Source organism: Thermobia domestica, chromosome 1, assembly GCF_964235325.1.
Source record: "Thermobia domestica chromosome 1, izTheDome1.hap1.1, whole genome shotgun sequence".
Lineage (NCBI taxonomy): Eukaryota > Metazoa > Arthropoda > Insecta > Zygentoma > Lepismatidae > Thermobia > Thermobia domestica.
The window spans coordinates 76,538,194-76,562,821 of record NC_137454.1 but is presented as its reverse complement, the minus strand read 5'-3'; the positions used below and the strand labels follow the sequence as shown (position 1 = coordinate 76,562,821).

Below are 24,628 nucleotides of genomic sequence, written 5' to 3'. Positions count from 1 at the left end.
GTACAACAAAGCATTACAAGACTTAAACCATGGAAAAGGTCCAGATGAGATGATGTACGTACACAACAGCAGAAATGTTAGAAAGTGCGGGACATGAAGTTCAGGACAGATTGTATGAGTTAATTAACAACAGTTATGGAGAAGAACATATGCCTCCAGACTTCTCTGAAAGAGCAAGATAGTGACAATATCAAAAGCAGAAAAATGCTGAAAAATGCGAGAATCACAGAATGATAAGTTTACTGATACTTGCTTAAAGATTGGAATCAAAGATAGCAGATGGACGGTTTGCTTACAGAAAAAAAAATGGAACATGGGAAGCATCACTTACATTAAGAGGATCGATAGAAGAAAACTTAAGACGGGGGAAATATTTGTGGACTTGGGGAAAGCATTTGATAGTGTAGAATGGAATAAAATATTCAAAATTCTAAAGTAATCAAGAGTAAACTATAAGGAGAGAAAAATATATATCTTGCACAAAAAACATAAAGCAATAGTTGAAATAGAAGGCGAGAGAGAGAGCGAGAGGATAATAAAAATTCAAGGTTGCAAATTTGTTTAATCTCTACATTGTAGAAACAATGGAAGAAGTCAAGGATACACACAGGCTAAAAATAAATGTTCATGAATAGATAATACATGCACTGGAAGTGGACGATATCGTAATGTTCGTAGACAGCGATTCTAAAACCATATTCAAGAAGAAATTATATGCCAATTGAAGGCAGGGAATTCGTGTTGTTATTCAATTGAAAATCGTTTCTCGTCGCTGAATTCTGTCGAAGAATTTGAAGCTTAAAATATATAAAATGATAATCATGCCTGTTGTCCTATATGGTTGCGAAACATGGTCGCTTACTCTGAGAGAAGAACATAGACTGAAAGTATTTGAGAATAAAATCCTGAAACGAATATTCGGACCAAAGTGGAACGGAAATGAGGAGTGACTGTAACTTCATAATAAGATACTGAATAATTTATATTGTTTACCAAATTTTGTAAGGGTTATCAAGTCTAGAAGGTTCAGGTGCTCAGGTCATGCAGCCAGAATGGAAGAAGGTAGGAACGCTTCCAAAGTCTTAACTGGAAGACCAATTGGAAAATGACCATTAGAAAGATCTAGACGCAGATGGGAGGACAATATTAAGATGGATCTCGCAAAAATAGGAATACAAAGTAGAAAGTGGAACCAGTTGGCCAAGGATAGAAGTCAGTGGAGAGCTTTTCTGAACGCGGCATTGAACCTCCGGATTCCATAGGCCATAGAGTGGCCTAGTTAATTAGAAAAGAAACCCTCTCATGATTTTAAGATCGCTGCTTATGACTCATGTCTTCGAGCAATAAATGTTATATTGCTATACTGTAACAGTTCGACCAAAATCTGTAGCATATAATATTTGTGTCATTTATATCTGTAGAACGTCATCAGACACAATATTTTGTTTCTGTAGAACTCCGCAGCTTATCTATAACTTCTCCATCTCCTAAGTTATATAAACTACAGAAATAACTTGTAAATGAATTTTTAACTGGGTTTTAATTGAGCTAATGTCTTGCAGCCGAAAACGGTAAGTAAATCCTTATAACCATTATGGCAATAAAATTATAGGCGTTTCCGATACCCGACCACAAAATCTTGCCCCTACTTCGATTAATTCGATCCTTCACCCCTATCTCCGCCTCGAAGTCACCTGTAAATAGCTTTTATCAAAGTTGAGCCATAGCTAACATACAAAACGAAGAAGCTTTCTTGCAACCAAGAACGGTAGAAAAAATATTAGATCCCAATTCCCAGGTAAAATTCCTGGTCATTTCTAGTATGCATGCTCCAAGTCCTCTCTGAGTTAGTTAAAAAGATATAGAAATTTTCGAAAACCTTCTTTTAGTACTCGAAAATAGTATAGGTCTGCTCCATTTTATAAAAGTCATCAAGTGTAGATTAATTATTGATGTTGTTTGTTTACAATTTTCAAGTTTCAAGCTGGTGGACGGCCATCCTGAATGACGTTTTTCAGAACTTCCACTTAATTCAACCAAAGGAATGCTACTTATGCTGGAATGTTATTTTTAATTGATTTGTTGTTGTTGTTGTTGTTGTTGTTGACATTTATATGTTACTGGCTTTCCAGGCTGTATCTGGAACTCTGATAACAAGTAGCAAATAGAAGTGTCACATGCACACCACGTGAAGGAGTTTGGTTTAAATATTGAAAGTAACTGAATGGTATGCAACCAACCCGACTCTAGGTACAGTTGGGTTGCATATTACTAAGGGACAGTTTGTCTGTAATAGCCGCATTAGGAATATATCTTCCTATTATCTGGTTGGATCATCTCCATACACACTCGATTCCTAACTTTTAACCCTCTACCGGTACATCCTGGCCAAAATTGTTGGTGATATATCAAATATTTCTTGAGATTTTGTGTCTCCCGGACGGTCGGCCAGAATACACGGACAAACAGGGTAAATATATTAAAGAATTTTGGTAAATCAGATCCCTTAACAATTAAGAAAGTCATTACCGTGAGTTCCCGAATGGATTTCTCTTGAAGTCACTTCTACTCAGTAGCACAAAATCACTTAGACGCTTCAGAAACATCTAAATGACGATAAGAAAGATCCAAAATCTTGTGCTATCATTTGGAAATGGAACCCGTTCCCTCACAGCAATAGTGAAAATGCTACCGTTAACAAACAGTCACGAGAGATTGCTATTACTATTATTATTATTTCAGGTTGTCTAAAAAGCATTGAGCCTTTGGAGGTCAAAATGAAGAATATATTTACTGAGATTTGAAAATAACATTATAAACCCAAATGTGCACCATTTTGTTTGATGTCCTTCTGCCATAGTTCCAGTAACACCATAATCGTGTCGCTGCAGAACTTCTGTTATTTTTGGTAAAAAAAAAAAATTGTGACACATGGTTCTTACAGGCCTCTTTTGAAACTAACTTAACACCATACACAGACTTCTGTAAAGACCGAAATAAACGATAGGATGATGACACCAGGTCCGGTCTATACGGTGGATGGAATAAAACCTCCCAATCAAGTTCTTTCAATTTCTGACGGGCTGTTAAAGATGTATGCAGTCTGGCGATGTGAACGTAGCATACAACAGTCTCTTTATTGATAACTTCTGATCGTTTCTTTTGAATTGCTAGGTGCACTCGTGCTAATTGTCGACAATATAGGTCCGAATCTATCGTTCGGTCTGGCGTCAGCAACTCATTATGCCAAGATGCCCTTCCAACCACATCAAACACACACCACGATGCCATAGAATATTGAGCTGTTCCTCGCGTCAATCACGATCTTTCCCGCACCTTGTTGCCACATGCTATTCACTTTTCATCAGTCGTGATCAACCGCTTCGGAAATAGCTCGAGTTCGTTGCATTTCAATAGAGATTCGCTGGTAGAAATGCGATCGAGTAAATAAATATTTTTGAGTCAGATCATGTGTGGCATCCAAACGTCGACCTTCTTTGTGTAGCCAATTTTTATCCAAATTGTCTAACACTGTTTCGTGATGAAAGTCTGAGGTCATTGGCCATCTTATGACTGCTTACATGCCAGTCTTGCTCGACTTTTGCCAGAATATCGTCCACCTTTGCTGTGATTGGTCGCCTACTGCGAAGAGCGTCATGGAAATCGAAATTTCCAGAACTATCTTTTGGCTGTTTCTTTTGACAACGCAGGTCTATAACGTAGTTTTAGATAGAAATGTTAAAGACGAAATAGGTCCAAAATAACAAAAACAAAAAAAAAAAAAAGTGGACTTGATTCCATTATGCACTGAAAGAGCTAATTAATCGTAATGTGATGCTCTGTCGCTCGAAGTTCCCCAAATAAAGTGGAGGAACGGAATTTCTCGTGTTTTCATTTGTGTGTATACAGGAGCGTCATTTAGGGTGGGCAGGAGGGGGCAATTGCCCCCCCCAAGAGTTTGAGGAATACATATACTTTAATCGATTGTCTACTAATATACTAGTACAGTACATGAAAGTCTTACGTCGGTGATGCTCTTGCCCCCCTCAAGCGAAGTCTGAAATGACGCCCCTGTGTGTATAGCAGGGTATAATTCTGCACAATTGAAGAAAAAAAAAACTAGTATGCAAGCTGCGCTTTTAAAAGGAATGGAAGCTCCGTCCCGTACTTCGAGTAGGTGAAAGTTGTATCATCTACCGTGTATATATAGAGTGCTTGAATGATAGAGATACGTGTTTTTTTTTTTTTTTGTTTTTTTTTTTTTTAAGCCTTACAACGATATTAACATCTGTAGCTATGGTAGGCGAACCCTATTAAACTCGTATTAATTGCAAGGCAACATGTGGCTCTTTGTATATCGCATCACAAACTGGGCTTAGAAGAAAAAGATAACCTTTAGAGGGGCAATCGCACTCTCTGCCCTCCCATGGATCCACTTGATAGATCAAGACGCCTAAAAGATGGGTTAGGTAATGCCATTCGTATAGAAAATTCACGAATTGTGTATAGAGTTCTATCTAGTTGGAAAATATCTAAAATTTCTTTGGGTAGGCCTGCAAGAAGACAGGAAGATACCGGTAATATCCTCTTCAATATTTTTTGGAAGTGAAGTACAAAGGCAGGCTGTATTGGTTTGACAATTGATACAATCCAATAGCATTCTTTCGTTTCTGTGACTATGAACCTTTGTATTTATTATTATTATTATTATTATTATTATTATTATTATTATTATTATTATTATTATTATTATTATTATTATTATCATTATTATCATTATATAGTTGATAAAGTTTACTTACTTATTTATATGAAACATCGCAGTATTTCCTGAAACAAAACGAGATATAAATGCATTTTTAAAACAAAAACGTAGATTACATCTCATTCTCGACAATTATAGTGAGCGCTTTACTCAGGTTGAAGGGGAAAATAAAATTTAAAAAAAAAATCAAAAACAAACACGAAAGTGGTACGTACGCAAAGAAGACAACGATGAAAAAACATCAAGTTGAAGTTAAGCGAATATTGAACAAGCCAAAAGGGGAAAAAGAAAAAAGGCAAGGACTTAGAAAAAATGAAAACGAATTGAGCACAAAGTAAGCACTGTGATGCTTCCTAGCGGACGATAAGGGAGTTACCACCTATAAGCACCAAGCTCCCCACTCATTCTCCCGATATATATCGTTTCGTCTGTTGTTGGCTCTCGCTCTCTCTCTTTCGCTTTCTCCCTCGGCTCGGCGGGTTAGCTAGTAACCGAACCGAGGATTCTCTCTCTGTGCTCCGAATGTTGCCGAAAGATGCCGAGTGTATTGCCGGAGCCCGTCCCACGAACGTGCTATCTATACATTATTTGACGCGCTCTCTCATAACCAAGTATAATCGGAGCGCGGGTCGGCGGGGTTCGGTAGCGGAGCGGCCGTAGGTCTAGGTAGCAGAGAGGGAGTGAGAGAGAGAGAGGGCGCTCACAACAGACTAACTGGCAGTAGAAGCAGGCGCGGTTGTGTCCCCGCAAAAGACTACTCGAAAAGCACACACACATACACACATATACATACATACACATACACAAAGCATCACCCAGTGAGTGTGTGTCTCTCTCGCTTCACGTTTCTATAATATCCATATTTATGCCGGCAGCGGCGTGGCGAACACCAATCGCGAAGGCGCTGGCTGCTGAATGGAATTATCATAATCAGCTTCCAATATTGATAATCATAAATAGTGACCTGCGCAGTGGGCAACTATGTGGATAAATTAAGGGGAAGGAACGGCCACCGGGGGGGAATTCAGCAGAAGAAATTTTGAAAGCTTACGGCGTCCAAGTTTGTCATTTCGACCGCGGCGATCGGGAAGTAAAGGCGGCGACTCAAAGACGGCGTCTCAAAAAGATTTTTTTGGAAGTTTTATGATTATTATTATTTATATACATATAAACAATAACAACAAAAAATCGGACAAGGACCGGCGGCCGGAAGATAATTGATAATTGATCATCATCACCATTATCATCAGCATCGAGGAAGAATTGAAGATCATGTCCCGGAGGAAACAAGCACGGCCGATTCGGCACTTGGAGTCTGAAGATGGAATCACAAGCTCTCTACAAAATGGTAAGTACTCCTCTCGCAACAAATTGTTAAGTATTTGATTGGTGTGTCAATATCATTTTTTTTTCCCTTTTCGTTTGCCCATATCATGCTACCCACAGAAAACAAACCTTCCGCCCCCTTTTCTCTGTATGCGGAAATGAGTGTCTTGAGAACAACAGTCACCCCTTGTCCGCCCACAACAATATTTTATAGTTGAAATCACAAGATATTATGTTGTCTCTTTGAGGTCAAGTGTTCTTAAAACATTTGGATGTGTGTTTACCTTCGTTAATGTGTGTTGTGGTGATATCTGTGTTTCTTTATCTTTTAAGAAAATCATATGTGAATGTTAAGTCGTGTGATCAAGAAGAACTGTCCCTCTCTCTTCCCTCTGGCATCCCCTTTCCCCCAAAAATGTTTTGTGTTGTGTGATACATCTGTTCGATTTTTTTTTTTTTTTTTTTCAATTTGTAGTGACGATCAAAGTTTTACTTAACTCTTTATTTGATGTGTGAGCTTGGATGTGTTATTCTGAATATCTGTGGTTATGATATCACATAGCAATATAGAGAAATGTGAATTTCCGCCTTCAGAAACAAAGAAAGAAGAAGAGGAAAGTCAAATGTGAATTTTGGTGGTATATCTCTTCGTGTGTGATTAGGAAGTGTTCACCGATCAGCGTGGTGGTCTGTCTGCCTGGCTCTTTTGGTTGGAGCACGCGGGCGCTCTTCCGTGAGATGTTGACGGGAAGTGGTTCCCTCAGTGACCGATACTTTGGATAAACTTTTGTCGTCATCCAGTGAGGAGGGGAAGAGATCGGAGTCCGATATGAAATATAATTAACTGTATTCTATTTATTACGCTCGAAATTAGAATAAACGACAATTGCTAAGGATATGTGAACAATTTCCTAATTGTTGTTAGTTGACTGACTTTTCTTCACCAAATGTGACGGTGTCAGAATTTGTCAGAAGGACTTACTCTTCCAGAACACATGTGCTTGCTTGATACTAGAGACTTGTGTCATTAGCAAAGAAAAAAAAGGACATGTTTACAGGAGCATCCTACGCAAGACTTTTTTCGAAAGAACATGTGACTGTTTCAGACTTTTTTTTTTCAATCTGGTGCTCCAGCCGTTTTTCCACGTACGAACATATATGTATATATACAGGTAGAAAACACATGTGCTTGAATGTATGTGTATGTGTGTGTGTGTTTAGGGAACCGTGGCCGTGTACCCATCAGGGAAGTGAGATCTTGTGTAAGTCGACAAGCGGTGACGCACTTACACAAGGTCCCTCCTCTTTTGACATACCCCCCTTCTGCCCATCCCCCCTAATCCACTAAAGCACTCCGAAACCCTTTCCAATTTCGTAGGGATTCTAGTTAGACACAGTGTCTTGTCTAACCTAGATAAAAACACACATACATACATACATTTACGGAGTATTTAGGGAAAGAACTTTGTACCGATAGATCCATTTCAGTTTTTAGAAGTTCATGCAACGGAAGTAGAACTTGGAACTTCACGAAGTATTTTGGTGTTGCTTTGAGTGTGTCAGTGTGCATGCTAAATTCATATCAAATTCCAAATTTAGTGCATTGTTGTTACTGGATGTGAATTCACGAATTTCCGACATAATTTCATAATAGTGGTAAAAGGACAAGAAACCTCTTAATATTCTCAAGTCTTTTGAGACTTCATGAAAGTGAAATATCCTAGTGAAAGAGACATGCAAATCGTTTGTGGGAAATAAAGCGGTGACACTTGTTTTTATTTGTCGCAGAAAGAAAAATCTCTTTTGCTACGGGCGCTTGTCTCAAGAAAACGCTTTGGGCAACGAATGTGTGCAGTTCCCGCTGTGAGGACTTTTTTTTTTTTTTTTTTTTTTGATTCTACCTGAGTGATTACATTGTATCGTTATATTGGGAAAGAAAGAGAGAGAAGGAAAAGCTACACATGAAGAATCCGAAACATTATATATATAGAAGTATAGATATGCATATTATTATCAGTTAGAAACTTACAGATGTCTCGCGAAGTCAAACACATACTATTGACACTATTTTACAATTTTTAGTGAAGTTTCTGTATTTGTATTCAGTTGAAGTATAATAGTTACTAGTATCGCTAGAGAATTTGCGGAAAATACAGCTAATCTGTGGTTTATCAATGAACAGATTTCACAAAAAAAATAAGAGAAATTGGAAACATGTTAACAATATGATTAGTGCTACTAATTTTTTTATGAATTGTATTAATTCACTTTTTATACAAAAGTTTTCTTGCTCTCAATCGTGAGTTCTCTTATTCTCAAAGATTAGCATATTAAAAAAACTGTTTTATTATGTGTTTTAGAGTTAGTTATTCGTTGAAACATTTGTTTGTGATAATAAAATAAGAAAGTGTGACAACGAGCAATGGGAAGTTTCATGAGCAATGACATATTGTACAAATCATTGACTGATGTCGTTTCCCTCAAATTTTGGAGAAAATAGGCTATAAGATTTCCTTACACACACACACACAAAAAAATCTTGAGTATATATGTATGTAACCAGTGGTTACTCCGAGGAAAGTCAGATCGGTAAAAAAAAAAAGTTAAAATTTCTATGACTAGAAGTTAAGCGTAAAAACTTATCTAATGTACTATTCCTGTATATTATAATTAGTACATAATTGAGTTTTATTCCCCTTAGCTTGCAGTGATACCATTTTATTTATTTATTTATTTATACTGATGTGACTTCCCTCGAAAGCCGCCACTGTATGTTTCTAATGTAGTGTTTTGTAACGAAAATTGATTGATTGATTGGGAGGTTAATACGGACGTCAGCAGCGAGATTATTAGTTTTCTTTATTTTGCTGTTTTTTAAATACCGTAATTATAATTTAAAGCATAAAATAACATATGAATTCCATTTAAAATGTATCATTTTTCTGTCAAAAGTTCCCTCCAAGGCATTACTGGCTACCAGATCTCCTCCAACGAACGATTAAATTTTTCAAAAAGCAACAATAAGGAAAAAAAATTAAAAGGAAGGCCAAGCAAGCCAAGAATATTTACATATGATTTGGTTGTTTAGGTTTTCAAAAGCTATGTGTTTTGTTAATTTCAAAATATGCTTATTAATTAGTCATATATTGCTCAACGAACTTGTTTGCTCCTAAATAATGATTCCTTGTTTAATAATAAGGAAGAAATAATACGAAAAACAAACAAAAAAAATATTTCCTGCAGCGTTTATTTGTTTTTCTTGTGGGTTATCTTGGTTTATCTGAATGTAGTGTTTTGACAAGACAAGGTAAATTCTGTGTGATATCTTTAAATTCTTGGTAAATTACTAAGTATTAACATATTGTTTTGCTATTTTCAAACATGCACTTCCTCCACCCATATATTTCATATGCCAGTTATGAATATACTGAAAAATATGTCATTTCTTTCTTAAATAAACTTAAAATCTAACCAAAGCGAACACGTACAATTATTATTAATCTGTGTTACAATTTCGGTAATATTTAGCATTGTTTTCATTAAACATGTATCATGATATGTCTGATGAAAGCAATGAAATAGTATATTGCCGAAGTTCTAACACAAACAAGTAATAATAAGGGTTTGCTTTAGTCAGATTATATTATTTATTAAAGGTATTCGTAGTTCCTAAGCGAGAATATTTAAACTAAAAAAAAGTTCTTATCGTTATAAAAAAAAAAATCCACGTGATTACTTTAATTATAAAAACGGGTTTGTGAATCTTAATTTTGAACCCCGCGAGGCCAAGCTAGCTTTTACAGCTTTGAAAAACTGAAGATTTCACCGCCATAGAAACAAACACTGTTTTTATCTCCTATTAGATTTCTTTATTTTGTGCCAAGCAAATCCAGTTCTAGATTATATTGTTATATTGTCATTTTAAGATCCAGCTTTATATTATCCTCCTACCTTACTGGTAGGATCAAAAGGTATTTCTACGATAAGTTTTCGAACTAGTCTTTTACCATACTTCTTATAAGGGCAACGTACCCTTCGGCCCACGTTAGAAGTCTAAATCATAGAATATATCTTAATTCGTTAATATGGTATATTTTCTCTCGCTCATGGTTTTATCTGCAGTGACATACGAATTTTCAATTTTCTTAAGCAAGCTTATTGTGTGTATAAGAGAGAGTGCTTAATAGTTTGCCAAAATTGTTAATTTTTTTTAAAACTGTGTTTTTGACATTTATTTTGAAGTTTAACGTCGTTTTACTGCAAAATTTTATATATAAAGCGGGACGTAAAGTTCAACGTTGAAGTCGAACCGTAACACACACACTCTTCTTCATGTCCAATTGACACACACACATACATACATGCATACATACTGAGGATCGAAACCGGACTCATGAACGCAGAACACTGCTACATGAGTATCCCCAAAAACTCTTCTTTTTTTGTGTGTGTGTGTAATTATGATACAAATTGTTGGTAATTGGGAAATGATTCAGCAATCAGAACTTACAGAAGTCAGATTCAAATAGACATTGAAAAAGAAAAGAAAGAAAAAAAAAGATTTTTGATTTGATTTGATTTCAGTTTAGCGTCCCTTTCAGCAGTGAGGCTATGTAAGACGTGGACCTTCAGCTTAACGTGGTATCCGCACTACATGAACTCTCGCCGGAGTTGAACCCGGATCTCCCACAGAAAGAAAAAAAAGTACTCTGTAAGAAAACTTCCGTAATACTTGAATATTTTGATTAATTTGTTTGTTTAGCTGCATAGCGAAAGGTACTATATGAGCCGGTTTACACTAATTAAATTTCTCTTGTTAATTTTTGTCCGAGAAAGGAGAAAAATAATAAAATTATGCTAAAAACTCTATTCCTATAAATATTTCTGCTATTTCTATTTATAAATGTTGAATCTTTAACTGAAATAACTTTTTTGTTTTAATTATTTTGTTGTATTTCTTTTAAATATGATATACATTAGCACTCTATCTGTAAAAGAGTGTCAATAACTAAGCTTAACATTCTATTGTCATATAGGCTAATATGTAGTATCTGTACCCAGAAGTCAAACATGCAATACATTATGCTTTAATTAGAAATATCTAAAGTCATAAATTACCGCTTTAAAAAGTCGTCGGATAATTATTATTTATTACTTACTGTTTTTATGAACTTGCCGGGTACGTTTTTTTTTTTTCTTTTGACGTAATTAGTTTTGCAAAATTGCATTAGCTTTCCTCTCTTTTTTTTCAGTAGCAGGAACTCTGCATATTCTTCATTTTTTCTCTTCATAATTCGTCGGTAAAAGTGACGTATCTTGATTTTTAGAAGTTTAGTGGATAGACATTTAAAATGTCTCCTTCAACGTTCTATCATGCTACATATTTCAAGATACACCATTTTCAGAACATTTATACCCTTGCTAATATAAGGAATTCTGGTATTTATAGTTGATAGGACAGGTTAACTAATGGCCATCGTAACTCAAAATCGCGTTTTCAAGTTATGCTATTTCGCCCCTTCACCGACGAATTATCTGAAGAACAAAAAGGCGAATTCCTATATTAATATTTGGACTTTGTTGTGTTTTAGTATTTAGAAAGTACTATGGGGCAAAATGGTCAGTGATTGTGGGATATTTATTCTGACGTGTAGCAGCACCTTTTCCATTCATACACTGTGATTGATCAAATTGAGCTCCATAAACAATATCTTAAATAAACTACTTTCTTTCGTAATACTTTTTTTTTAGTATTAGACCATTACTATTAGACCATATTAAAATGTAATATATATTGTCTTTTGTTTCCTTCATTAGAAAAAACAAAATAGAATTGCAAGTAGCCTTTTCTTAATATTTGTTATGTAGCTTCATTTAAAAACCGTTGTCTCAAAATATACTACGAAATTCAGAATTCTAAAGCTAGACTCCTTTTCCTCCTTTTAGAGACTCGTTAAGCTACGTAAAAAGACGAAACATCATTAACTAAAACATTTTATATAAGACTATTTAAAAAAAATCATTGAAGCACTATTACAATGAACTTCGTTCGGTTTCCTTTTAGTGGATATCATATTGTGCATTATTAAAATGCCTCATTTAGTTGTTTAAGGCATATGTCACATTATTATTATTATTATTATTATTATTATTATTATTATTATTATTATTATTATTATTATTATTATTATTATTATTATTATTATTATTATTATTATTATATCGGCCTCACTGATGTTAAAATACAAATATTAAAAAAAGCCAAGTGCGTTATTACGACACACATCGGTGTAACAAATCTTCATTTGTAGTACACTATATGAAAATTGTTATGATTTTCAACATATTTTGAGTATTAGTATGTATGCGCCCATTATAAAAATATTCCATTTTGATGGAAACAGTCTAATATTTTTTAAAAATTTAGAAAATATAGGAACTTAAATAAAACTTTTTAAAATATCATAATTACGGGTATAGCCTAGCCCTATATATATTAACTATATTATTTTCCAATTTCGTATATAAAGCACGAGAAAAAGCGAATTCTAAACTATACTAAGCCAAAAATTGCTATTGTAACTGAACGAAGAATTGTTCTTAAAAGAGTCAAACTTTACGAAACGAAACAAAATGTCTTGCTTATAAATCTACTTCTTGCATTAGTTGCCTCTATCCCTGCATAGGTGCTAATGTGTTAAAATTTTCAGACACACCCATACATAACCATATTTCCATTTTATAACTCTATAAACCTCTTAAGATACAGTTAAGGAGTGTCCATCCATGGTCGAAATATTAATCCTTCTATGGCGTAAGGATATCGAAATTAATTTCGAAGTTTATAGTTCAGTCATATAATCAAGAGAAAAATTAGTTTTGATGATCGAACTGTGAATTCGGAAAGGAAATAACCTTTAGCGGAAATCTCCTTAACTTAAGGCCGAAAAAGAGAAAGGAACTATCTTCTATTTTAATTTTATGTAATTAATCTTCTAATTACCAAAAAGAATAATTGAAGACTCGCTGTAAAAAGCAATGTAAGTGCCAAACACAAAAGTTACTCTCACAGTAGAAACAAAAGATAGTAAATTGTGCCCCAGCATCAAAAAGATAGAAAATACTATTGCTTACAACCTAGCATATAACCAAGTATGAAAATCTAACTAAGACATAAACGTATTCAAAAAATAAAATAAGTGAAACAATTTCAAGGTGGAACTTACATCGTTTTCTACAGCGAGTATTCAATTATATATGAAATCGCTATTATGATACTTATATTTTTTTAAAAAATGAATTAAGTGACCTAGGTACTTTGTCTTGTAAAATTTAATTTAATGAGTTATTGGAATACTTTGTTCTTTTAATTACAATGTTATTTTTTAAAAATTAAATTGATATAATTTAAAGAATTTTTCAGTTAGAAATTTCATGTTTTGGTCCTCATGTAACATCAAGGTTATGATGGACGGAACCTGCTATTAACGTAGGGGTCCGAATCACACCGAGAGGAAGGTCGAATCCGATTAAGTTATCTGATGCACTGACTTTTATGTAAAAATTAATCCTTCTTTCCTCAAGTTACTATCTTGACCCGGATTACGAAAGATATATTCTCTAAGGTCATATATGTTATTGAGACTTGGGATTGCGATTTTTTTTGGCATTAATATGCTATACGTTTAGTGATTTAATATTAATAATGGTGCACGCGTTGAGTTTAATAACATTAGCTAAAACGGAATTTTTTAAAATAAAGCCCCAACATCTTTGCATAGTTTAACCTCAGTCAATTTTTGCGTTATATAAGGTCACATTGCAAGTCAAAAAAAAAAACATATCTATCTCAAAGGGTGATGATGATTCTGTTTTCATAATACCTTCTGAGTGTCAGTTGGTATAAAGTGTAAATTTTGAAATTGTTTCTCGTTTCTCTATTTCAATTTTCGTATAATTGTATTTCAATACAATGCTTAAAAAATTATAATGAAGCAGATCGTTTATTGTAGCAGTTGATGATTCTACAAACTTTTTTTTTTTTTTTTTTTTTTAAGGAAAAGGTAGATTTATGGTTTTGTGTGTACTCTTCGCAATTGGGGGATCTCAGGTTCGAACACCGATCTAGACAAGTTCGAAAGCCGTGGTGCTAGAGTACTTTTAATATATATATTCTGATCGACTAGGTTTTCCTTTTTCGTGGTGTTAATGTTCTTATGTTTCAGAGTAGCCCTATTAAATACCTTTCAACTGTACTCAAAACTTTAGTTAATAATAATAATAATAATAATAATAATAATAATAATAATAATTCTAGAAGGTTCACATTTAAAAAAAGGGGGGACACTGATATGAATAATCTAATGCTTACAGAAATTACGCATATGTATGTTTTTCTTACACAATAATTCATTGTTGTATCTAGAACAATTTGTTTCACTTCCTAGAAAGAATCAGTAGTTGCCATATTGATTTTTACCTCTATTAACTCATTCTACTTTCGAAATTGATCTTTGTTTCAAATAAAATTACTAACTGAGAACTTACTAACTAATTGATGTTTTGTGAGAAATACTTTTTTTCTCTTTTTCTCCTCTTGCACAGATCAATATTGGATAATAGGGTATAGTAACTTGAGTGTGTATTGGGGAAGAGGACTCGCAGGGAATATTTAGATCAAAAATTAGACAAATCACGGGCAGCTTAAAGTTGCATTGAAGTTAATATAATTTTGATTTGATAGACGTCTAACATTTCTCTTTTAGATCTCAGGTTCTGTTCCCGTGGCCGACTATACTGCTTTTATTTTTTTTTTAAAAAAAATCCCATTCTTTTGACTGCTTTTGAAACAGTGGAGATATATAAATAAAAGAAATAAATACAAAGTAACAATATTTTGTCACGTCCAAGTCGAATAAAAGTAACTTCAAAATCATCGATTAAAAACAAGAATATTTATCACAATTAGTGTCGCTCATGAGACGAGAGATTTCTTGTCTCGTCTCGAAAACAAGGCGAGAAGTTTATTTTTAAATTCGAGACAACACGAGAAACCCCCTCTCGTGGGCAATAATAATAGTTCACCAAAGCCTTTATGTCTCAAACACTTGTTTTAATGTTACATAATTCATAGAATAAAAACTATAAATTGATAAAGTGATTTACGAACATGATGAAAATTGTTTGTCAACGTTTAAAAATACGCAAGTCGTTACACAATAGGCCTATACACCGATAATAAACATGGATGAAATATTGTTCCGTGTATCACACCCTTAGTAAACCTCTCGTGACACTTGTAAGAAAGGAAAATCTGGATATAGTCTAATTTTTGTATATATATATATATATATATATATATATATATATATATATATATATATATATATATATTTTAAAGGACGAATCGAGACGAAACAAGACTTCTACAAAATATACGAAGAAAAAACTTTGTTCTCATCTCGTAGGCAACACTCTATCACGATTGTTGTAAGAATACGTATTGCCTTAGTATGAAATATGTAAGAAAATTACTTCAGGTTAACTACCACACATAACCTTTAAGAATCTTTGCTCGGTGAAATCTCTTCATTATACTTTATTCAGTTTTCGCGAACAACAGCAAAACATAAAGAGATAAAATCGGAAATATAGAAACTAAGCTGTGAATCTTTATTGTGCTTTCCATAACATTTTTTATTTTTTTTAAATTTTTTTTATTTATTTATTTTATTTATTTATTTTGCGAATAACTTAAAAGGTAATGGAAGACAATCAAAAACGTTGAAATAAGCTGAATAGTATCTACAAAACGATATTAAATAAACTAATATATAACTTTCTTCGGGGTTTTTCGTATAGGTTGAAAATTCGGGTCCTTAGTTTATGACATCATTATTTGCGGACACTCAAATGTCTATACACTATATAAACAAATTGGAATGTGACATCATTATTGCCGGACACTCAAATGTCTGTATAATATATGAAAACATATTTGAATATGGCATTCAAATGTCTATACACGTTATGAAAGATATTAAAATATGACATTATTATTGCCGGACACTCAAATATCTATACACCTTATGAAAGATATTGGAATGTTACACTATTATTGCCAGACACTCAAATTCCTATACACTATATGAAAGATATTGAAATTTGACATCACTATTTCCGGACACTCAAATGTTTATATACTACATGAAAGATATTAGAATATGACGCTATTATTGCCGAACACTGAACTGTCTATACACTATGTGAAAGATATTAGAATATGACATCATTATTACCGGACACTCAAATGTCTATACACTACATGAAAGATATTAGAATATGGGATCATTAATGCCGGACACTCATACACGATATGAAAGATATTGGAATATGACACCATTATTGCCGGACACTCAAATGTCTATACACTATCATTATTGCCGGACACTCAAATATTCATAAATTATGTGAAAGATATTGGAATATAACATCATTATTGCCGGACACTCAAATGTCTATACACTATCATTATTGCCGGACACTCAAATATTCATACATTATGTGAAAGATATTGGAATATAACATCATTATTGCCGGACACTCAAATGTCTATATAATATATGAAAACATATTTAAATATGACATTATCATTGCAGAACATTCAAATGTCTATACACCTCATGAAAGATATTGGAATATGACATCGTTATTGCCGGACACTCAAATGTCTATACACCTTATGAAAGATATTGGAATGTGACACTATTATTGCCGGACACTCAAATTTCTATACACTATATGGAAGATATTGAAATTTGACATCACTATTTCCGGACACTCAAATGTTTATACACTATATGAAAGATATTAGAATATGACGGTATTATTGCCGAACACTGAACTGTCTATACACTATGTGAAAGATATTGGAATATGACATCATTATTGTCGGACACTCAAATGTCTATACACTATGTGAAAGATATTTGAATATGACATCATTATTGCCGGACACTCATGCACTATATGAAAGATATTGGAATATGACATCATTATTGCCGGACACTCAAATGTCTATACACTATATGAAAGAAACTGGAAAAATAATTTATTAATTCATTTCACAGAACTTAGATTTTCTTAACAAACTTCGTTAATTGCTTTGTATATAATATAAAATAACTTAAAGCAATACCGTATAATAAACTAATAACCATTATCGATGTGGAAGTTACCATTAAATTGAAAAATATTAAGTTTCGATCATAAACCAATTTCTGCTTTACAATATATATATATATAAAAAAAAAGTATTTCAGTTATAACATGTAATGTGTTCCTTATATGATACTTTCACTTATTTATGTATTTCCCTATTTAGTTTTAAATATAAACGTTAGAGGAAAAAAAGCTAGTAAGTTGGATGTGGCACATTGACTTTTGAAGTGTCTGTGTGAGAGTTCAGTCATGAATACAGTGCGAGAGATCTCAACTCAGACGGCTCCAAAGGGAGGAGGGAAGAACGATGTCGTCAATAGACGCTAGAGCATCGGTTCGATACTTCACGTCTACAGCCGTTTTCGTTATTTCTTTCTTTCTTTAGAAATACTATAGTCATACATGCAAAGAACACAAAAATTAATCAAAAGATTTGAAATTTTTCTTTGTAATTAAGAGTCTTCATCCCGGCGAAATTAAAATACAACTAATTTTACAGTAATTATGTGATATCTTCAAATAGATAAAACATAATCGAAACGTGGAACAAGAGCGCCCTAGACAATACTATTTTACATAAGAAACCGTTATCACGACTCACTTATCTGCTTTCGATTTCGAGCCATTTTGAAAATCGGCATTTATTTTTGAGTCTCTAAACAGCTGAAAACGGAAAGCCACTAGGTGACTTGTGATAACGGTATCTCACCCAAAATAATATTGTCTAGGGCGCTCTTGTTCCATATTTCAATTATCTTTTATCTATTTGAAGATATCACATAATTACTGTAAAATTAGCGGTATTTTAATTTCGCCGGGTTGAAGACTCTTAAACGGGTAATGTTTTCCGTTTCGATGCGTGAGATCCGGGTTTGACTACCGGAGGGACTGTACGCGATTCTTTTCCCACGTTAAGTTGTAGACCAATCTCTTAAATAAAAATTAAACCTGATAAAGCAAACGCTTATCATTACTAATCTATGATACGGTTTCGGCATTGTATCATTGCCTTCATCATACACATCATAGTAATTATGAAGTTTGTTTCGATCATTATATAATTATAATGTATTGTTTAAGTTGTCTTTTTATTTTCAAAGCTATAATGAGCAAAACCCATCTTTTATGTAACCTTAATGCTGAAAATAAACGTTAGATTCAACAGATAATAAAAAAAAATACTATACTTTAGCTCATCAAATATAATTCCCTAGTCGAAACGCAGTCAAGACTATGATATAACTTTATTTCCATTTTTTCTAATATTTTGTAGTAATTTTTATATACAGGTTTTTAACGATGCATTAATTGATACATTTCGATTCACATTTTTGTTAAATTAAAACAGATTAGATTCACAGGAAAGAAAACTATTTTCCGTGTGTATATCTTTTAATACCATCATAATTCATTACAGCATTCAGCTAAAGCTCAAAGCTAATGAGATATTTCTATGTAGAATTTAACTCAGGCTATATGAGACGTAGACCTACAGCTTAAGTTGGAATCCGAACTACATCGTAGTGTGTTCAATAATCTCTCCCACCGGGAATCAAATTCGAGACCCTGTGCACTAAAAGCGTGCGCGCGCTAGCCATTAGACTAGCAGCGAGGGTTAAATATTCTTGTTGGTTAATCCAACATGAATGGAAGAATTTATTACATGAAAAATAATAATTAGAAATGACGTCTTTCTTGAGTATGACTCTGGACTCGATTCCCGGTAGAGGCACAAAAAGTTTCAGTAAAAACACAGCATCATGAGACAATTAATCGGGAAACTATATGAATTAAGAGATATCGAACTACAATCTAGAAAACCAGAAATGATGCGTTAGGAGTTGGTATAGTTACCAAGCTTCACCCAGTTGAAAGTGCGCTTTTCTGAAAGGCCTCGTGGTGAGCATTTGCCCACGAGACAAGAAATAAGGTTTTCCTATCTCGTCTCGTCTCAATTCTATAAGACTTCTTTATAGTCTCACCTAGATTCTCGGAAAGCTTGTTTGGTCTAGTTTTTGTAATTTTTTTCCCGTCTAGTTTCGTAAAAATTTATGTACAAAATTATTAGACTATTTTTTTTCGTAATTTCATCTAGGGATTCTCAGAATTCTTCCGCATCATTAAAGATCTACAAAAGATGTGATGTAACAATACTCAAACCAGAATTATTGTTGGAGTGCGCCCAGCTTCCGTATCTTTAAACGTTGATAAATTTTCTCCATTATGTTAGCAAAACCACTTTATCAATTTATAGTTATTTATATACTATGAATCTGGTAACACGAAAACAATGTTTGAGATCTAAGAGTTGGTGAAATAGTGTTGTTCTGGAGACTTGTTAAATTTTCTCGTGTCCAGACGAGATGAAAGAGTCTTCCTCTCGTGAGGAACATTAATTCATAGTCTTTAGCTCCAATAAGTTGTTAAAACTAAAGCCACATTGCCACGTTAAATGAATCTTGTAGCTGTCATTAAAAAAAAAAAAAAAACTTGCAACCCGATCTTTTTATTTACTCTTTACATGTTACAACTTCTTGAAGGCAAGAAAAGTTTCTCCACACATGCAGCACTGCAGTCTAGTGGACAAACAGTGAACCTCCTCGTTAAAAACGTGTATTTTGGTGCACTTTCCCTCCCTGTCCAAAAGAATCCGTTGTTTCGGGAGCGGCGAAACTGGCTTTTCTTTTATGTCAGCGGGAGGGCGATAGCAGGTAGCAAGCAAGACGTCCCAGAAAGTTGCGCGTAGTTGCAAGATGGAAAAAATGTTTTTATGACCCTTTCAAGACTATGTACACGGTCAAATATAGTAGGGTTTCAATTTTTTTTTTTTTTTTTAATGACAGCTACAAGTTCTTCTAACGTGACAATGTGGCTTAACTAATATTAGACCTATACTGCTCCTATTAGTGTCCTATTAATTAGGAAGTTAGATGCACAAAATACAAATAGAATTATAAGTTCCTTTTTAACATCGAGGTTATATGAGACGGGATCTTTCGTGTTAAGTGGAATCGAAAAGACTCGGGTTTGTATCCAAGGTGAGTATCCCCACTGGGAATCAAATCAAATATATATATATATAAAACAATTCAATGCGCATTAACCACTCAACCAACAAAGAGGTATTATAAAATGAATACTTTGCTCCATTTACATGAATCTTTCAACATTAATTTTCTACAAACTACATAAAAAATTAGTATATTGTGCTCAGTGTTTTAAAATAAGACATATATGATTCTCTCTCTCTCTCTCTCTGTCTCTCTCTCTCTATATATATATATATATATATATATATATATATATATATATATATATATATATATATATATATATATATATATATATATATATATATATATATAAACTCTTGTTAGTTTGCCTTCCAAAGTTAATTTGGTTTTTTTGTTACACATACAAAACAGATTAAAATTATTATTTAAAATTGTCAACTGGCTACCTGATAACTTCTGTAGAGGTTTTGTAAAGCTATTAAAAGTAAAATATCATAATACCAGTAAAATACCAATTATATCAGAGGAAACCCAAAAGTGTAGCGTTATTTGAACAATTGTGTGTAGTTTGTGCAGTTTCCCCGTATTTGATAAAGTTGGATAGAATTGAACTGTCATAATTTAAGAGCTTGTAAGTGCTGGAAAATAAATCTTGGCTCAAAGTACCACAGAACGTTTGCACATACTCTTATTTGGTTTATTGGTAGATGTGAATCTGTACTAGCAAAAATATATTAGATATTATTCTCTTGGCTCTCAAGTATGTATTTGTTTATGAATGAATATCTAATGTAGGTAATGGATTTGAGTGTTCGTATGGTTTAATCACTTTGAGAAATTAAGTTATGCTCTCTAGAGTATACAGCTACACGGGAAAAAAGAAATCATATTCATTTGTATACTTATGATTGCAGTAACAAGGTTTTCACACTAAGTTAGAACACATTACGATTGCGGGACTTAATTTACAGATTAAACTCCATATATATATATATATACAATTTAGATATTTCAATATTAAACATGCTTCTGAAAGATAATGAAACCATTTTTTTTTTTTTCAAAATAAGTACATTCTTTATCAGTCCATAGCAACAATTAGTAGCTGTTATTACTTTACTTTTACTTTAACACCATCTGTGTGACAATTCTATAAACTATTTAAAGCCTATATTTCGTTCTACAAACAGCCGTTTTCATCTGGGTTATCTGTTAAAATATAGAAACTGAAGTTTCCGCTTTTCGCCTTATATAAGAACATTTCAACCTGTCTGTACCGCTAATTCATAATAGTTCAAAGACTCCCTAATAGGTGTCTCTAGCTGCGCCGAATGTCTGCCTGACTCCAATAGGTGGAGCTAGCGTGCAGGCAATTTGCAAGCTTTATTGTAAACTTAAAAACTGCATTATTTCAATTTATTTCAGAGCAGAACAAAGCAAGACAGGGGGGGGGGGGGGCAATTAGTAAGATTAATGGAAAATATTTAACCGTTTGTCTTCTTGCTTAGAGCTCGTAGGCGCGAGTTCGACTTCACTGTAGTTCTCGAAAAGCTTGTCCGCTTCTTCTTCGGTTTCAAAATGATCCCACTAAAAGTCAGGTTTTCGAAAGCTGAGACGTAGTTACAGTATGTCCATTCCTAACGATAGATTCGTTCTGTTGTATGAAATTCATTGAACAATCAAAATATTTATATTCCAGAATTATATTTTGTACTGGAGGCTCGTTTTAAAGGTCTTACCAAGTACTAATGAAAAATATTATTGGAAAATATTGTAGTTTTCTTGTTTAAATATGCTAATTTTTGTTCTTTTCTCATAGACGATAAAGTTAATTCTAAATTCAATTTTCTCGCCTGTTTGCCTTTGCCCAAACTAATATGGTTTATCGTATTAAGTCACGCAGTACTACTTATATAAGTTTTCATTGGATTATAATTATCTGCCGTGGACGTGGCCTATGAGAAATAAGCCTCATCCTTTCCTCACTTCTTTTATAATATCATCGAGTGTCAGTCGCACTTGATCTCGTAAAGGAAAATGAATGAAGATTATGAAAATTATCATTACTTACATTCTACATTACATTACATTTTACAATATTTCATATTTTTTTTTTTTTAAATGAAAGGCGTTGTAAAGTATTATGCAGAATTCATTTTTTGTTTCCGATTTCATTGACACATCATCATAAATTGTCAAATCTGGGCATACATTTAAATTCGTCTTCAAGAAAATATCTACGAACTATATCGCTGTTACTGTATAATTTTATAACATATCTGAAGCATTTAATTTTGAGCTTTATTAATTTTTATCAGAAAATTTTCAGCGATATTTTTACCTTATACATATTTTATCATATTTTGAAAATGTTATGTGATATATTGGTGCATTTTTGCTTGCCGGTGTGTCAGGGGTAGAAAAGTTTTATATTTCAAAGTTTTGTCTAAAGAATACAGGATTTATTTTTAATTCAAACTGCTGTTATCTCATAATCTGCTTAGTGAGACGGAAAGCAGAAGAAGAGAGAAATCCAACTCAGGAAGACAGTCAATTGCAAATATTTACTCGGATCGTATAGAATTAAGAAATAAACGAGTGTAGCCCACATAAGATGGTAATAATATATATACATATCTGAAATACTGAATTTTTTTTAATCAAGTCAAATTTTTAGTTAAACGTGTGTAGATGTAAGTTGAACATTGTAACTACTGTAGAAGATTTGTATTCAAATTGTTTTAGAGGATCAAAATGTTTTGCCAAGTCCCTTATGATTTTGTGGTGTTATTTACTACCAAATATAATAATAATATGTGAGGAAACCTGGCACTTAGTGATTTAAATTGAATCAAATCTTATTCTGAAATGCATTTATTTTTCATAGATTTATACTATAGTCTAAGGCTACTTGTTATTCAACAGAAAATTCCTGCTCATCATTATTTTTTACTTGCACCAGCAAAAACAAGAGATAGCATAAATGTTTGTGTTTTTCATATGAATTTAATATGTAATTATTAGGGATCCTTCTGTACTAGGAATCGGAAAAAGACAAAGAATTCAATTTCGGAAGAAATCCTGATCGGGTGGTATCCTTAGTTACAGTTGTTATTATTTTACAATAATTTTATGGCAACACGTATTTGTCAGTGATTTATTTTAATTTTACACTACACATCTTACAACAACGTATTTATGTTGCGAAACGATTAAATGAAGTTGTGAATAGATTGCGTGCTTTTTATTAGGTAATCTATTCCGTAAAGAGTTCACGACATGCAGTAAGGCGGTACATCTAAAATAAAACTTAATAATTACTTTGTTACACATACACTGTTTTACAATATTTATAGCAAATCAATGTTTGGAATAGACTAGTACGTATTTCTTCAAAATATTGAAGCTCATCCACTTAAGAGATAAGTACCAAGCAATATAAATTACTTCAATTAAGTCATTTAATTAAAAAAATTAAAGAACAAACGTAAAATTAAGTGGTATCATTAAAAACAAACGTCTTTTCATCTCGCATGGTGTATGTAAGCTATTCTTTCACCATTTCGTCGTTCCACCCTGTTGATAATTTTCATTAATTATTCATAAGCTTATACACGTCTTAAGTGAAGATGAACAAGAAATTATCATTTTATTATTATATTATGACATGGCGTTAAATTTTTTAACATTGTCGATAAAACACGCAACATGTAAAACGTTATAAATACTTACAAGCAAAACAAACGTAAACCTAGTAATTGCAAGAAAGCTGCAATTTGGACAATAAAGTTGCCTACGAAGAACTTTACAGATTTGAAATTTTCTTGTCTTGAAAGGGTATTGTATAAGTGTTGTCTCGTCTCGGAAATTATATCTGCTTCTATTGGAATACATCCTCTACTCTACATATTTTGTCACACGAAAATTCTGTTTCGTCTCGGAACAATTATACCCTATAATTAGGATCATAATTGAATCAGTAGTTTTGAAAAGGTCATGAGTCAGAAAATGACGATTTTGCTTTAGCCCAAATTTTCATTTATTTATTTTGGAACATAACAAGTTGTTCATATTTCGAACAATGACAGCAAAGCTCTACTTATTCAAACAGAGGTCAATCATTTTACGTTAATCAGGATTTTCAAAAATGAAACAGTTTTTTTTTCCCTCAAAACTTTACTTTTCTGACTCATGACCTTTACTGATTTAATTGCAATCAGTAATTTGGAACAAGTGTGTGATGCCTTGAAAGAGCACATCAGGTTGGTTCTTACTTCTTCACCTTTCCAAAATAATTACAAAA

General features: G+C 33.1%; 1 protein-coding gene across 5 annotated transcripts in view; it reads left to right on the top strand.

Moving 5' to 3' along the window:
* Window positions 1-5,194: 5,194 nt before the first annotated feature.
* LOC145686440 (sal-like protein 3) overlaps window positions 5,195-24,628 on the top strand; it is a 298,297-nt gene continuing 278,863 nt past the window's right edge. For 2 of the 5 annotated variants that reach the window (XM_081759762.1, XM_081759745.1), the window contains exon 1: window positions 5,199-6,113. In XM_081759762.1, the coding sequence (XP_081615888.1) occupies window positions 6,038-6,113 (76 nt within the window). In that variant the 5' untranslated portion in view covers window positions 5,199-6,037. Of the gene's footprint in view, window positions 6,114-24,628 lie in introns of all 5 variants that reach the window. The other 3 variants (XM_081759771.1, XM_081759754.1, XM_081759780.1) reach the window with 3 other exon arrangements.